The sequence below is a fragment of the Eretmochelys imbricata genome, chromosome 16 (assembly GCF_965152235.1).
Source record: "Eretmochelys imbricata isolate rEreImb1 chromosome 16, rEreImb1.hap1, whole genome shotgun sequence".
NCBI classification, from domain to species: Eukaryota; Metazoa; Chordata; order Testudines; family Cheloniidae; genus Eretmochelys; species Eretmochelys imbricata.
The window spans coordinates 9,569,751-9,587,307 of record NC_135587.1 but is presented as its reverse complement, the minus strand read 5'-3'; the positions used below and the strand labels follow the sequence as shown (position 1 = coordinate 9,587,307).

Sequence of the window (17,557 nt, the reverse complement as noted above, 5' to 3'; positions counted from 1 at the left end):
TCCCTGATCAAATACCCATTGTAACGCGTTTCAGAGTAACAGCCGTGTTAGTCTGTATTCGCAAAAAGAAAAGGAGTACTTGTGGCACCTTAGAGACGAACCAATTTATTTGAGCATGAGCTTTCGTGAGCTACAGCTCACTTCACCGATGAAGTGAGCTGTAGCTCACGAAAGCTCATGCTCAAATAAATTGGTTCGTCTCTAAGGTGCCACAAGTACTCCTTTCCTATTGTAACAAATGTGCCTAGTACTTGCCAGCTATGGCCATGCTGCGTGTTCTGGTTTTTTTGAAATGTCATGGCTACAGCAGGGATAGAATGTGGATCGTGGGGCCCTAACAGCAAACTGAGCCCAGGAAGAATCTTGAACTGCGATCGGTATCTGGCCTGTGATACGGTGGAGAAATCCTGGCTGGGTGGTGGGGGAGCGTCAGTGATAGAGGCTGACTGGTTCGTGCCAATATAAGTTACCGAGTATTTGCCACCCTGTTAGAAAGTTCTCCTTTTGGTATGGAACAGCTTGTGTGTTAGACTGGTAGCAGGGCAGGAGGGACACTTGGGGCCTTGCCCACACTAGAAAAATTTTGCTGGCATAGCTATGCTGGCAAACCTTCCTAGTGCACAAACCACTTTTATACCAGTGTAACAGAGTTTCTCTCAGCATAGTGATTCCCTGAGATGTGGGAACTCGCCAGTGCCCTGAGACCAAAGCTATGCTGGCAAAAGCATTCTTATGCCCGTATAATATCAGGGTTTATACCAGCATGAAAATCACAGCCCTAACCAACACAGCTATGCAAATAACAAGTTTAACTGTAGAGCAGACCTGAGTTTTGATGATATTGTCACCTGCTCCCAGGGGTATGTTATACTAAAATTCCCCCTGCGATTTCCACTATCTCTTGCCCCTAGTCCACCAGTGACTGTTCTCGCAGGAAACAATACTGTTGTTGAGTTCTCACCTGATGCTATATGACCAAATCAGGGTTTCTGGAGTCTCTGTAGGAGTCTTTCCTGCATCCCTCTCCTCTGCATCTTGGCCTCCGCTTCCAAAGACAGGTGCATGACTCTGGGCGCTGGCCAGCTCTGCCTCCTGGCAAAGGTCACTGGTATTGCTGGCACTAGGAATGGGGAGAATTATTTTGAGTGGCACAGTCTGCCCACGTGCCCTTATTCGCCACTCCATTCTGAGTTGCACGATTCGGGTTTGTTTGCAGATCGGACGCTGCTGGAAATGTGACTCACCCGGCCCAGGGCTGTTTGATTCAGTAGGACGTGCTGAGTGCCTCCATCCGGGGCAGGTCGCATGTGGCAGAAGCTGCCCTCCTTTCACCAGTGAGGGAGCTGGGTTGGGGTCCAGACTGGGAACATGCAGGTGAAAAGTGTTCTGGATCTCTGCCATGCCCCAATAAGAGGATAGAACCTCCCCGTCGGGCAGGGAAGACCTCCAGGGCAGCGCATGAGTGATAGGCTGCTGGCAGATGCACTGGTGACGTGCACTGAAGCAGCTCCCATGGGCACTTGGTGGGATTCCTTCCATGACCAGGCTGGACTGTGAGGTGTGCTGGAAACTTCCCACATGGCCTCCGGTTGGCTAGCTTCTGGCACATTTGGAACGGGAGGGGGAGGAAACAGGCGGCACTGAAGTGACACGACAGGAGATGAAATTTGAGGTTACCCTGGCCACTCGGAAGACTGTTTTTAAGACATTTTTGCCATGCTGCGTGTTCTGGTTATTTTGAAATTCCCCAGTGATCAGTGTCCGGCATGAGCCTGTCATGTTGCACCCAAAAAGTAGCAAAAGCCCCATTTTTCTCTCATGCCTCTTCCTGTCCATCCCTCTTAAGAGCTACAGAGTGGGGCATATGGGCATGAGGAATGAATATGCCAAAGTGACCCCACTTGGCATAACCACTAATGCAAGAAAGGGCTGGCTGGTCAGGGCAGAATGAAACAACTCCTGCTTGTGTATCTGGCACAGTGACGTGTACAGTAGAAACACAGGCAGACACCGTAAAGAGCAGTTTATTGCAAACTGGGAGACTACATGGTCCTAGCCTAGGTGTAAGTGGGTTCTTCGGCATAGCTCTTCTAGGAGTATCGTGATCAAAACAAAAGTTGAACTTAACGGGAGAGGAGGTTGTTTTAAATCTGGCAGGTATCTAGAGTAGGAGGAGAAATGAGCACAAGTCCTGCTAATGCAATGGAGTGTGTATGGATTAGTCAGTAACCCACCCGCTGCTCATCAGAGTAAGATGATTCCACTAACCTCCCCTTGCCCCCAAGCATGCAAACGGATGGCCAGTGATATGCTAACCATCATGATAGGGATGCTTCTAGCTGGTAGATATACCCCCACAGTTGCAGGAAGTGAGACACTTCCTTGCTAATAGTCTGGGTCCCAGGCTTTCATGTGAAAGTGCAAACTGACTTGAGTCTCTCCAGCAGATGGGGGAGGGGTTTTGTAGCATGCGTGTCTGTGGGGTTTTTGATGTGTTTTGAAGTCAGGTGATCTGTGTTAAACCTCTTTATTTTGACTTTCAGAGAAGACTGGGAAGGTGCTGGGGGAATTCTGCCAGTTTTATGAGGAACAGTATGGAGTCGCGCTCTTCAACAGCATCCGGTATGAAATTGAGGGCAACGGAGGGCCGCAGTCCCAGCTGCTCCACCGCAAGGTAAGGGAGAGGTGCCTCTGAGGATTGCCCTGTCCTGGGATCTCGGGCTCAGTTCTGCTCCAGATGCCGGCTTGGGTTGCTGCTCTGCAGTATTAAATACTCCCTGCGACATCTTCGTGCCCAGACCTGAATGCAGAAATGGGGATGGGCCGCAAAACGGATCCCGATTCGGTGTTGAAGGAGATTTAGCTCTTGGGTGCATGCCCAGATGTACTTGAAAGGTGGGCTCACGGGGATGGGAGGCAGATGCCTTGGGCCAGTCTGCTGCCCGGAGCGTCAACGATGATGCATTTGTGCAGAGCTGTGAGAACAGGCCTTCCTGGTGGGGATCTTCCAGTGTGAGATCCGGGAGAAAGCTGGAGGGGAAAATTCCACCTCTATAGTGGGGAAAGGCCAAGTTCTTCCAGCAATTCAAGCCAAACAGGGGCTGCGGAACTGAACCCTTGTGCTTACGGGAGGCATGTTAAAGGGGGGCACGGCAAGCAGGCAATCCCACTGGAGGTGGTTGAAGCTCTGGGGGAGCAGAACCTTCTAGCTTTAGAACTTCTGGGACTCCTGCTCCAGGCCAGGAGCTGGTACAGGCCCTTCACCCCGCAGCTTGGCTCTTGCCCAAGTTCCAGCGTTGGCTTTTCCTTCCCAAGTGAGTCAAGTGACTTAAATGCGGCTTTGTGCAATGTGAGTCATTTCCCCTGGCCACAGAGGGAGTGAATGGGCTCCCTGGAGAAAGGCAGGAGGTGCCGTGCACTGCAGCCCCACCTTGCCTTTCACTGGACTCCCTTGTGTGTCTAATTCCTAATGCCCATTGTAGCTCCACACTGCCGATATGGAGCAGCACAGACACCTTGCCTGAGGTGCCACAGACATTCGAGGGAGTGAGCTCTGGGAGGATAGGTATATCTGCGAGAGAATTTCCATCTGCATAGATGCCAGCGGTTTTGCGTCCAGAAGCGTGCTCCCTGCAACACGGGGCTAGGGACGAGCGCTTCAGAGATTGGATCCTTACGTGGATAACGAGAAAGTGACGTTACAGCTGCTGCTAACAAATTTGGGAAGGGATATTAAATCTCCTGTTTCAGGGCACAAGACAATCTCCCGAACTAGGGGGATTAGGAGACCTAATGCTGGGGAGACAGATTCTCCCATTTGACCCCGAAGTAGGCAGTAAACCTTCTTCTGAGTCATGTGCTACTGGCCAGTGTCAGACAGGTGCTGGACCAGACGGACATTGGGTCTAAGTATGCAAATTCCTATATTCAGAGCATAGCCTGCCATCAGTTCCTTCCGGCCTCCCATCCCCCTCATGTAAAACCATGCTCCTGCTTTTCCAGTTTCCAGATGCAAATGTAGCTAGTCAAAGCGCTGGAGATCGAAGCAAGAAGCATTGAACACCTTGCCCCTGCCTGTACTTACTAGCTTATTATTCTATAGGTCACACTGAAATGAGCCAACAGCTAAAGAGTTAACCCAGGCATGTACTAGAGCACAAAGTTAATTAGCATAGCTAATGTGCGGTGTGCAGTAGGCTAGGAGGACCTAGGTACAGTCTAAAATGAATACATTATTGCAATTGGTAGTAGTCTGACTGGAGTCTGGGCCTTGCTCAGAGGCGCTTCTGATCAACACACAACTACTGATGCATGGATTGATTTGTACTGCGGTAGCACTGAGAGTCGTCAGTCATGGGCCCATTGTGCTAGGTGCTGTACAAACACAATAAAAAACATCCCTGTTCCAAAGCACTTGCAGTCCAAGTAGATGAAGCCTAGACCCTGCAGAGACTGGGCAAACTGACCAGATGGTTTAATCTCAACCATCATGAGTTCCATCTCTCGTGCTAAGTTAGCAACAGGAAGGTTTCAGAAACTTCCGGAGTATAGACACCCTTGTGATGTTTGTTGCTGATGGGTATAGAGGGTAGGGTCACATCCTCCTCTTTGGGCTGCTGCCCGAGACCGAATCTTGGAGACCTTTAAGATTCAAGCTGAGTTTGCATTGTTTCCACTCTGGCTGATATTTTTCCAGGGTGGGGAGGAGCATTTGGGTTTCAATTCTCCACCAGTTCAGTGGAGCCACTCATCCTGTCTGCAGCTCAGACCTGTTCCCACTGAATGTGAACTTCAACCATAAACAACGAGCCAGAGACAGGAAATACCAGGCTGTGTGAGGTTGGAAGCCTTTGGTTAGAAGAGGGAAGGGAAATCACTCCTGGGCCTATAATTAGGCTGGGAAGGATTAGTTTTGATTTCAACTGATACTTAGAAATGAGTATCCATATTAGTCTGTCTGACTCTTTTTACTAGCAGGAAACAAACCAGACCCTCAGATATGATGTTTGGAAGTGGAGTTTCAGAAGCCAAATTGCACTGGATAATGCTATTTGAGGAGAGCATTTCGGTCGTGCTCGCTTGGTAGATCTAATTATCAGTAAGCATGGCCACCGCTTGTCTATCTTTAACGTCCCCTCGGTAAATTTCACTTACCTGTCATCCATTTAGATTCGAATACTTCCAAGACTGACCGTAACAAACATGGGCGGGTGGCGGTGAAGAATAGGTATGGGGGAGGAGGGGGGAATTTCTACTCAGGATAAGATCACTCTAACAAGAATGGCTCTGTGTTGCAAGAATCGTCTGGCTCCAGGAGAGCTGGCTTTGCTCTAGTTCTGGCCCCAGGTGGGTTAAGCTGTTTCTGTTAGAAACTTCTGCCCATTGCTCACATGACTGAGCACCGTCCCTCTGCCAGTCCATAGATGCCGCTGCTCAGGATGGTGCTGTACAAACACATGGGAGAGCCGTGGACTTCGCGGGGACCCCAAGAGAGCTTGGCCAGCAGCTTCCGAGTTCTAGCCTGAAATGAGATTAGGGTGTGATGGTCTGGACTCCGGGGCCAATTGTGCCACTCCACCTAAGTTGGGACTGCCAGGGAGAAGATGCTCAAAGCACAGGGCTGTGGGTCGGAGGATCTGGGGATCTTTCCTTTTTCTCTGCCACAGACCTGCTGTGTGACCTTGGGCAAATCTCTCTCCCACTCTGTGCCACTTTCCCCATGTGGTAAAGTGGGGGAGAACAGCCTCATGGGGGCATTCGAGGCCTATTTACATGGTACCTTCCCTCCAAGGACCTCCAAGCGCTTCACAACTAGTCATGAAAGGGCAGAGTATGCGTTAAGCATGGCTTGTGCTCTGGGCCTGGAAAGTGAGTTACCGTTGTGGCAGACTGCAGCAGCTTTGAACTATCTGGTTACTGTCTTGAAAGTTTCTTTTGTAGTTCGCTCAAGTGAACGCTCAATGGGAAAGGGCTCTGCTGGGGCTGAGTTCCCCTTCCACAGCAGTGCTCCACGTGAGAGCCTGTTTAGAGACCATTAAGTCTGGCACGAGTCGCAGCCTCTGCTGTAAACACTTTGATGTGTGTTTGTGTATTTTATTTATCCCAAGCTTCCTTCTGGGGAGGCGCTCTGGGACTCTTCCTTCACTCCAGGACAGGTCCTTCCTGAGCCCACCACAACCACTCTGCAGCCGCGAAATGAGGATGTTCCAGAACAAAATGAAGCACGTGGCTTGATAGCCTTTGTAGCCCTGCCAGCCCGGTGCTCCGGCTCTGGGACACTTGTTCGGCCACCTCGGCTGCCAGCCCAGCCCACGTGCCGACACCTGCTCTCTATGGCACTGCAGGAGATCCTGAGGGCTGCTTCTTTCTTCTCTTGCCATTCAGTTAGTGCCAGCCACCTTCGTCGTCTTGTTGTAACAGCGCTGTTCACGCAAGAGCCGCCTCCTCTGCAGCTAGACTGCCTTCCGGTCCAGAACAGTTGCCTCGGAGAGTCAGAAGGGTGACCCGATACATCTATTGTAACTTCACATCGCTGCTGGAAACCTCTCTTCTCCCCGGCCTGTGCCTCTTCGTTTACCCCTCCCTCTGTTCTCATCGCCTGGCTCTGGAAGTCGGGTATCTGCGATGGCTCTGTATAGCGCTTGGAGGCACAGCGTTCTTGATGGGAATGATCAGAAACTCGCTGTCAATATTGGGGAGCTCTCATAAGGGAAGGGGAGGCTGGTTGGGCTAGTCTGGCCATTGGCGTCGGCATGGGGGGCCTTGTACCCATCAGTGCATGCAGCGGTGCAGGTGAGAACAGGGATGTGGCCGTGCAGCCTTGCTAGGTAACGGTAACTCCAAGACATGCCCAGAGGATCATGCACACAGCTGCTGTCCCAGTGAACAGGCCTTATGTTCTTGAGTCCCGTTCCAGCACGTGGCTCCACAGGAGCCGGATTCGGATCTAGAGGTGGGCCCCAAGTGGGTTAAGTAACTTCTCTGAACGCCTGCACCCTCTTGCGCATGCTTGTCCACGTGGCAGGAAAGGGGGAATGCTGGGGTCTCTGGGGAGAGCTCCCAATGCTGGTTAACTGGCAAAGTGCAGCCACCGGAGGTGAGAGCGAATGGGGTGCAGACAGGGAGCCCAGGATGGATGCTGGGCTCAGGGAACCAAAGGCACCCCGCTTTCTTGTTACAAGATAACTTCCCTGACTGGGTCTACAATAGCCTCTTTTCCCTAAGATTTCCAGCCGCTGCTGTTACCAGTGCTGCCCTGCCGATGGGAACTCTGCCATAGGCAAGGCGTTTTACCCAGCAAGTCCTCCGGCTTTCTTGAGAGCTGGTTTTGTAAGCTCTTTGAGGCTGAGACTGTCACTGAGTATGTACAGCACCTAGCACAATGGGGCCTGACTTCAATTAGGGGCCGCTAGGTGCTACCGTAACAAAGGCTCAATAATAGATGGCATGATGATCGCTAAACGCCTGCTGCTTTTGGAGCCTTGTTCGTCTATCATGCTCACCGCTGGAGTTGTGATGGTGGGGAAAGTCTAGGATGGGCAGGACAACTGTATGTTCCACCCTTGAGCGAGAGAGAGAGATCAAGCAACTAGGATATTAGTAGAATTCACCAGCCTTTCACTGATTCTGATATGGGGTGAAGAGAGCTGAGGTTGGGTTTGGGTCATGGTGAAGGAGGAGTTGGTGTGGTGTGTTTTTGTTTTTTTTGTAGGATCCCAAAGTTCTTCACAAGCGCTGAGTCCAATTTTGATCAGGTTTATGTTGGTGTAAAGTCTCCACAAAAGTCTATGGAGTTACACCAGAGAGAGAGATCAGAACTGAACCCCAAATAAGCACATAGCGCTGAATGTCCAGTGCTGTAATGCAGCCACCTCTGGGGTGGAGGGCAACCACCTAATGGCACACTGTACACAATCTCACGGAGAAAGGGAACATCTAGCCCAGGTAACTCAGGCACACCCCTACTCTTATGGAAAATGTTATGGCATCTTCTATGTTGGGTGTAGAGCAGATGAGACACCCGCGTAACCTGTGTGGTATGCATCCAGCTCTGGGTGTTAGCCTGTCCCATAGCAGCATGGATGTCACAATAGAGGGTAGTGCAGGTGCAGGTTACAGTCCACGCAGTGGATGTGTTGAGCAAAATAAATGAATGAGATCCCTTTGAGGAATGGGGCCCTGGAATTCACAATGAGTGCTGGGTGCATCACCAAGACGCGGATACATCCAACCTTCCCAGTGAGTGCCACTTAAAGGTTGCCTGTGTCATAAATCCCAGTTAGCGGCTGTGGAATGTCTGAGAACTGGAAGCGAGTCGCAGAGGTCAGGGACATGGTGTAACTTTAAAACCAGATGATTATATAAATAGGACATTCCCCTGCTGAGCTGCTGCGGGGAAATCAGTTTAGCTTCTCCTGGTCGCTGCGAAACCTCCTGCCACCCAGCCATACCAGGTTCCAGAGTTGATTGTTGGCTTGCAGAGCCAAATCTTTGGCCTGATCCTGAATGGTGCTGAGTAGCCATCACTCTCATTGACTGCAGGTGCAGGAAGATCAACCCCTGGTACTTGGAGCAGGGTATGCGATCAGCTCTTTCTATGCTGGGGGCAGAATCGTCAGGGCTCAGCACTCACAGTCGGGGCCAGGTTCGTTGGCACACTGGGTGCTGAGCTCTCCCTCCAATCTGGCCCTGACTGGAGGTGCTGAGCCCTTGGAACTCTGGCCCCCACATGTTTGAACCACTTGCTTGCTTCGGAAGAGGCTGGCTTGCGGCTGTGACTTGGCTTCCAGTTAGTCACCTGGTTCTATTCTGAAGGAGCGCCGCAAGGATGGGACCCCTCCAGGAAGCAAGAGGCTTTGGTTCACGAACAAACCCTCCGTTCTTCCTGCCAGGCACCCATAGGAGCAATTAGAGTTTCTCAGTGCTGTCAGTCTCTCAGCCTGCTTTTGATATCCATGGCTGGGCAGCCTGCCAGAATGACGGTGTCCCTACTTAATGAGGCCCTGTGGATTAATGTGTCTCTCGTTGACACCAAGGCCTTGCTAAATGGAAATTGCAAGGAAAGGGGTGGAGAGGGGAGTGAAGCTGAGCAGTCATATTGTGAGCTTGTAACTTGCCTTTTAAATTCACATTAACTCTGAGATCTCTGCTCAGTATCTCTGATTGTGTGTGTGTCGGGGGGGAAGAGGAGCATAACTGGCAGGCAGTGTTTGCCTGAAACCCTTTTCCAGGAAGGCGGGGTGTGAAGTGGCTTTTGCTGACTCATCAGGGCAGGTGGTTTATTACCTCATCTGGATAATAAAGGAGTGAGGATCTAGGGTATAAGCTGAGCGATCCTAAGGGAGGAACCCTAGGAGCAGTTGGGGCAGGAGGTTTGAGCCGAATATGCAGAGATAAAATTTATGAAGCCAATCCCCAGCAAGGGAGTGAGTTTGGACTCTGCATATTCCATCCTGTATTTGCAGAGCAGGTGGGAAAAGGTATCCGCCCCAAGTGGAAAACAATGCAAGACGTGCTGAACATGCCATGTAAAAGTAAATGGGTAGGGGGATTGCAGTTTGAGAACAGGACTTCTCAGGACTCTGACCTGATTTCCTTTAGAGACAGGCTAAAGCCATGGCTACTGTGCCCTGCCCACCCAGAGTGCTGCACATAATGTTCATAAAACAGAACAGATTGCAGCTGGCTTCATCTTTTAATACAGAGGTGCAGCCTATGGATATACAGGTTCCAGCCTGCAATGATCAGTCTTGATTCAATAGGCATTTCACCCCGGTCACAGTTGGAACGCCCTACACTGTGCCTTATAATGTTCGTGGGCCATTGTTCTGTATTAAAGATGTTGTCTCGTGGCATTTCAGTTCCTGACTGGGGATGTGCCGTACTTGTCTCCCTTTATCACACAAGCCCCTAAAAATCAACTGCACTACAGAGAGCTGGACTTGTTGGGGTCCCTGCAGAGCCCCAGTGCACAGCTGTAGTCATTGCTGCTGTTGGCTGTTTGCCTAGACTGCCTGACTCCATGTGTCTGAGGATTTGGGACCAGTGATGGCTTGTGGGCAAGCGGGTGCAGAGAAAGTAGCCAACCTGGGAGCTGGACAAGCTCAGCTGTTGGCAACATGAGATGCTACGAAACCCTGCGCCACGCTGCAGATCTGATGAACGCCGCTCAGGCCTCCCTAGTAATCCAGGAGTTACTCCCTTGTATCTAGATCTTAGAGACACTTTACAAATATGGGCAAGCCAGCCTCGCCCTGCTTGTATTGTAATGGATGATGGGAAACTGAGCAGAAGCAACGTGTGCCCAGATGCTGTGTGCATGCGAGTGCTTGTGTGCTGTGGGTGCCAGACCGACTGTGCTCACTAACAAATGAATAAATACCGCTTCTCTTGCTGTCCCTTTTCCGCCTCCTTGCTTGCAATCTGTCTCTAAAGGCGATATCACCTGGCTGCTCTTATCCCCTCTGCCCTGGGGAAATCCCCTTGCTGAATCTCTGACGTCTCTCTCCAGAACTCCCTTGACACACCAATGTGTCTTTTTTTTACTTCACAACCTGGCTTCCCCTTCTGGCCCATACTGGGATGGGGAGAAACTTGTTAATGGTGGTTGGATTTTAGGATTATGGGTCGTAGGAGTTAAGAGAATGAGGAAGCTCTTGATCATCCGGGGTCTAGTCCCCCTGCCATATACTGAAAACAGACCTAGGAAGGCAGTAGCCAAGTCGTCCAAAGGGAAGTTCATGTCCTGTTTGCCTCTGGAAATTGCCTGCCTGGCCTGTGATCCTGCTTTGACTGTGCGGAGATGTCCTGACTCAGGGTCAGAGGGCCCAGTCGGCAGTTTGGCCCATAAGGCAGGTGAGCCCTCCATTGAAATCCTGCCGACGAGCTGTAAGCGCTCGCCAGAGGGCATGGCGTGTTGTCGTGCGGTGCCTGTTTCCAGCCCTTGGCAGAATGGTGCAAACTGGAAAGCACAGGCGCGCACTGGGCATGTCTAGATCCTGGCCCCCTGGCACTTCCTGCTTAGGCAGAGATTCAGCAAGGTCTCCGGTCTGCCCACACGCTCTCTCCGTAAGAGGAAGCAAGACATGGTGGTTAGAACCCAGGAGTGGACGTCGGGAGCTGCGTGTTCTATGTCTAACTCGGTGACTTTGGGCAAGTCTCTTAAGCAGGCTCTGTCTGCCTCAGTGTCCCCATCTTCAAACCTGGCTCATGCTGAAAGTGCTGCCTGGCTCCGTGTTCGCAAAGTGCTTGGAGATCCTCGGAGGCCTCAATGTTTTGGGGGCATTTTTTAATAATTAAAATATTGAATTCTTTGTTCTTCCTGACAAAGCAGAAAAATGAGTATCCCTGTAAAGCCAGTGAAGGGACCTGGATTCGATGATACCGGGGAGTGGGTGTGTTTGGACCTCCCCCACCCTAAATCCTTAAACATGATCTGCCCCCATTACTCAACCACACCCTCCACCAGCCTGCTTACATGGCTGGTGTCACCTCCGCCTCTTTCCCTCTCCTGTTCCTGGTGTGTGTAACTCTGTCCATTATGACAGTCCATGGACTACCTCCTGCAAGATAATGTGCTCATTCTGGCCGGGGGCCAGGGGTAGAGGGATGTCAGGCCCCTGGAGTCTCCTGCATCACGACGTGTGAAATACCATAAAAGTATGACAGGTTTCAGAGTAGCAGCCGTGTTAGTCTGTATCCGCAAAAAGAACAGGAGGACTTGTGGCACCTTAGAGACTAACAGATTTATTTGAGCATAAGCTTTCGTGAGCTACAGCTCACTTAATCAGAAGTATGTAAAAAGTATGTGAAGGGTTCTGTTAACGGGCTGCAGCCCCTCTTGAGTAATTATGGTAACTGGCAGCTGCAGGAAGGCAGATCAATTATCCTTCAGCTGTTTGCAGCAGCCCATTGTTTGTTGGTTTGTTTTTTATCAAATAAGCTTGGTGTTCCAGCTGATCCCCTGCTCTCCTGAATGTAAACTATCAAAGCACATAATTGTGGTGCTGTCTTGCTGCCCAGGGACAAATGCCCAGCCAGCCAGACACTCCATGGAATAACTTGCACTTATCTAGAGCCTTTGATCCCTCAGGATCCCAGAGCACTTGAACTATGTATGTGCTTGGCTGGGTCAGTTGGGGCAGGGGGAAAGTGGCGGCAAACTGGCGCTTGGCACGGACAGGGGACTGTTGGCCAAGGACCCCAGGGCAAACCTCTGCTGTTACAGATGATGCTGTGAGATCATTCATGTGCATGCTCGGCAGGCAGGGATGCTGGTTTTAAGATGTCCTCTGAAGGATGTCTGCACCATGTGAACTGTGCTGATTCTCCTTTCTAAAGGAGGAGAGAGTTGAACCTTTAGAAAGGAGGAGAGAGTTGGGTCCCAGGAAATCTGGACATTCCAACCCCCTGTTGCTGGCCCCACTCCAGGCTACCAGGAGAGCGAGCTTGCTGTGATGTGGGGTGGCTGCTGTGGCTCACGACACGTTTAGGGAGACTGGAGTCGCTATTATGGAGTAATCCACTCCACACTAGCTATTCTGGTCCAACGTCCCTGTATAGACAAGCCCTTGGTTATCTTCTATCACAGGTCACACCTCTGGCTTTTCATGACTTGGAGGCCACCACAGGAGGTGGTGGATTTGCTTTTTTGCTCTGAAATGAGGTGCTGTCTCGTGCTTGGGCATAGTGGACCGGGATCTGTGTCCCTGTGACTAGTAGCCACTGGAGTCCATAGACACGTGACTCACGTCCTGGGGCAGGGGTCAGTTTGTGCTGATTGCAGGGGCTGCTGTTAGTGGTCTCCTACTATAATCCCAGGAAGACCAGTGATGTTAAATGGGCTGTGACTACTTTAAAAGCGGGTGTCCAGAATTATGGGGTTGCAATAGAAGCCATTGCCCATGACCACCTCCTCCCCACCCCTTGGCTTCTGCTTGGTCCCGATGAGACCCCCCCTCCTCCCCGCATCTCCCGGTGCATCTCTTAATGGTGGTGGGTATTGGATCACACTACGGGGAGGGAAGGGCAGGGCTGGCCACAACTGGTGGAATGTGAGTCTCTCAAATGTCGGCCAGAAAGTGCTTCTAGCTGTGATTAATCTTTGGAAGAAACAAAACACAGCTCTCAGATCCTTGGGACAGCCTCTCCTCCCCCAGGGGCTGCCTTGATTTCCATTGCTTGGAGTTTGACGTGCTGGCTTCAAGGTAAGCCCTGTTCCAGCTCTCGGTGGCTAGCACTGAAACCCAGCGCCATTCTACAGGGGATCAGGTACATCAACCTCAGCACCAATGGGCTTGTCTGAACATTGTGTCCAGCTGGATCTGGCCTCAGGCTGCACGGGGCATCTGCTGTGAATAAACACTTGGGTTTTAAAGAGCCATCACCCATGCGCATCTCATTCATGCCACACCCCGTGAGCGCAAGGCTGACCTCAGAGGGGCTTTGCAGCTCTTGCTATGGGGCTGTGCTCTGAGCACAGACTGTGACAAGCCATTCTGCTGGAGAAACCTGCTCACTCCTGACTACTGAGGCCCCACCTAATAGCTGCTCGTCCCAATACCTGCATGGGGGTGTGAGGGATCTTGTTCGGAGGGTGTATGCAGTCAGTGGGGTGTTCTCGCTGAATGTCCTATTGCATAGTCTATGTAGCAGGCCTTGGGTTTCCGTGTGCTTCTCTCCACCCTTGGGCTTTTAATCCTTGTTACTGTCTAAAACCCCACTTGTTTGCCTGATGATTAGCTTACCATTAACTTGACTTAACTTTTAATGGTTCTCACTACCCGCCCCCTCGAATTCGTCACCTCCTCAACTGTATTTTCTACTTGCACTTTTCTTCCAAGTACCTTGGAAAAGTAGAACTGCGTGATGCATTTTTTTTTAATTGAATTAGCCAGTCTATTTACTGTTGCTATAAAACCCTGGATAATGACCCTAGAGGGAATGTTGATTACTAAAGCAATCTCGTGGATAGAGCAGGGGAGGGGGAAACCGGACTCCTGGGTTCTTTTTATGGCTCTGCCTTGGTCTAGCTGTGTGACCGCAGGCAAGTCTCTCTAAGGGACACTGTCAAGCTAACAATTACACTTTTATCTGAAAATTTATACCTAGTATTGATACAGGCAACACCCAGGTTACTAGAACTGAAAGAAAAGGAGGACTTCTGGCACCTTAGAGACTAACCAGCTTATTTGAGCATAAGCTTTCATGAGCTACAGCTCACTTCATCGGAATGCATCGGATGAAGTGAGCTGTAGCTCACGAAAGCTTATGCTCAAATAAACTGGTTAGTCTCTAAGGTGCCACAAGTCCTCCTTTTCTTTTTGCGAATACAGACTAACACGGCTGCTACTCTGATAACTGAAAGAGTGGAAGAAAATTCCTGTCTGTCTTGGTGGATGCTGATCTGTTTTTGCCCTGTATATTTTTCCACTCAGTTTGCCCTGTTTGTTCCCACTGGCATGAGACACACCTACAAGAAAGTTGCTTTTTAAAAAAAAAAATGGTGGCAGATGTGATACTTAGTGAATATATTCAAAGGCTGGGGAGAGAAAAAGATTGTTAGCAGCAGTAGGATCCAAGTTGGTGGTGTGTGTTATGCATCTGAATGGTGGTCCAGTGGTTAGGGTGCTAGCTGGAGACCCTGGTTCACATCCCTCCTCTGCCACAGACTTTAGACAAGTCACTGAGGTTATGTCTACACTGCAGTGTAAGCTCAGGGTTTGAACTGAGGCTCAAGTGTAACGCTGCCCCCCCCCCCTTTCTGGCTACACACACATTCCTCTAACTCGGGGTCCAAGCCTTAGTCAAGCTGGGACCCAGGAGTCAAACCCTATTGCTTTGCAGTGTAAATACAGCCCCACTGGACTCATGCTCTGGGAGTCTGCCAAAAGTATTCCACCATCCCATGGACCAACTTTTTGTCCTCTGGACAGTCAAGTTTTCTCATGTTGCACCACGAACTAAGGGCTAGAGCTGCCAGATTTTTTGGAGGACGCTAGGAAGTCTGGGATTAGGGTGACTGGACTTGGTCCTGTGTAATGCAATGTAGATGCTGGAGCCCCAGGTTGGGACCCAGGGTTCAACGCTTCCTAACCTGGGGTTACAAATGAGCATAGATGCTCAAGCCCTAGGTTAACAAACCCATGATCTGCTAACTTGAGTTCTACCTCTGGGCTTACGTTGCAGTGTAGACGTACCCTAACAGTGATCCCTCACTGTAGGGTTAACTTGGGTGATCAGCAACTGAGTTAGCCTAGTTTAGGTGTGAGCAACCCCACTGCAAAGCCGTGTCAGTTACTGCATCCTCACCGGTGCTATGCTTCCCCATGTGTCACTTTGTGCTGCAGTCAGATGGGCTGCTGTATGATTCTTTCCAAGTGAATTGTGGGAGGACTTGTTTGTCCTTCTGGACGCAAGGGGGGGCATTGTGGGAAGGCATTGGTGGATTTTCAGCATTCAAATGGCTTAGCCTGAGTCCTCGCCGCAAAGTGGGTGCGTCGCTGCCAGCCAGAGTGAAGGTGGAACCTGAGCTCTAGCCCACACCCCCAGCCAGGCCAGCTAGCCTGCTTAAAAGCACCACTAAACTCAGATGAGAGGTTTTTTGTGTGTGGCAGGAGCCTGAGTTAATGCTGCAATGAAAACATATCCTTAGTCTTTGTGCCTCTGCTTCCCATCTGAAATATTGCAGGGGGAAGGCCGAGTCTATGGATTTCGATCACTTATGCCTGTCTAATATCTCATAAATACTGATCCTTTTTGCTGACTTTCATTGCTGAGAACTTGGCTACAAGACTGAGAGAGAGAGACTCTCCGCAAGAAGTGCTTTTTGCTCTTGTTTATATTCCGTGGGTCATAAAAATTCCCTTGAGACGTGAATTCTCTCAGACCATTAGGCAAGCCTGTGTTTGGGATCACAAAACGAGTTCTAACACACAGGAGCTTAGCTTAGAAAGTTGAAGGCCGCCTAGTCCAGTGGATGGGTCTTTGTACGGACTAGGACAGTGGTTCCCAAACTGGGTTTCGCGAAATGTTACAGGGGTTCTTTGGAGGGGGTAAGGGGGGGAATTCCCTAATGGTGGGTAGAGCTGTCCCCAGGGACTCCAGGCAGCATGGGGCCAGCAGCCCGGAGCTCCTGGACTTCCAAGAGCTAAGCAGATCAAAGCAAGCATGTCTATCATACTGAAGACATTTAAACACCAAGACTCCTTATAAGAAATGGAAAGGGAGGTGGATATTTTTTGCTGTTTTAAAAATTAAATAGGCAGCTGGTATTGTTTTTAAAATTATGATGAACAAATTTAAGGGTTTTTTGGGTTTTTTTTGTTTTTTTTGCAACGTGCATTGTTTGCCTGGACTGCTCAAGACCTAAACGCTTGTGTACGAGGAACTCTTTAAGCTGGCTTCTTAAATCCCTTCATGCTGTTTCACATCTGATACTCCTTAGGTTTCATTAAGAGCCTTGTCTTAGAACAGGTTTATTCAAGGTGATACAAGCTACGAAAGTGAGATCTTGGAAGAGTGTTGCCATTTTCATAATGTAATAAAAATACTGTAATGGTAAATAGTTAATAATAGTGTATAATGAGAATGTCATAAAAACAAATGTTTATATTTCCAAGATCACTGCTTTTATAATTTATACTCCGGTAAAGGAGAAAATCCTTGGAAATATTCATTTTTAGGAGGGGGTTCATGAGGCTTGACATTTTAGTGAAAGGGGTTCACAGGTTGTTAAACCACTGGACTAGGACAAGGATGACCTGACTCCTATTCCCACCACTGACCTGCTATGTGACTGTAGGCCACTAACCTAATCTGTTCACTTCCAATGCTATGTATGCCTTATGCATTTAGATTATAAATCCTTCTGTGTAGGGTGTGACTGTTTCAGGGTACCCAGGATTGAGCGTCCCCTTGTTACCGCCCTGCCTCCAGCGAAAGGGCATCTTGCTTGTGCTTTGCTGGGTGTCAGCTCCCTGATACCACTAGCCTATTAGCCATGCAAGCACGCTCGTCTGGGCTCTGCCAGCCCTCACTTTGCCTTACAGCTTAGCGATAGGTGCACCCCGGTCCCCGAGACCCTTTGAAGCGTTCCCCTGCAGTGTTCAGCCCCTTATCCATCCAACATGCTCAGAAATGCCAGGTCTGTGGTCCCCCTAGCTTGTGTGATTCATCTCCAGGTCATCACCTTGGTTGATATCCCAGCATTGCGATATATTGATAGTGAAAACCACAGGGTTATTGTCAAAGACTAAAGCATCAGGAAATAATGAGTTGGAAACAAAGGGTTACCTATAAAACAAAATCATAATGTGCTTTCTAGAGACTAAACTTAACAAGTTACTCTCTTGTCTAAAGACAGGTTTCAGAGTATTCGCAAAAAGAAAAGGAGTATTTGTGGCACCTTAGAGACTAACCAATTTATTTGAGCATAAGCTGTCGTGAGCTACAGCTCACTTCATCGGATGCATACTGTGGAAAGTACAGAAGATCTTTTTATACACACAAACCATGAAAAAATGGGTGTTTACCACTACAAAAGGTTTGAGGGAGGGAT

At 49.8% G+C, this 17,557-nt stretch overlaps 1 protein-coding gene across 1 annotated transcript in view; it reads left to right on the top strand.

Annotated features, from left to right (window-relative positions):
- Positions 1 to 17,557, top strand: part of NIBAN2 (niban apoptosis regulator 2) — a 94,595-nt gene that overhangs the window by 42,875 nt on the left and 34,163 nt on the right. Inside the window, exon 2 of the mRNA XM_077835847.1 lies at positions 2,544 to 2,674. Within this exon, the coding sequence (XP_077691973.1) occupies positions 2,544 to 2,674 (131 nt within the window). The remainder of the gene's footprint in view (positions 1 to 2,543; positions 2,675 to 17,557) is intronic.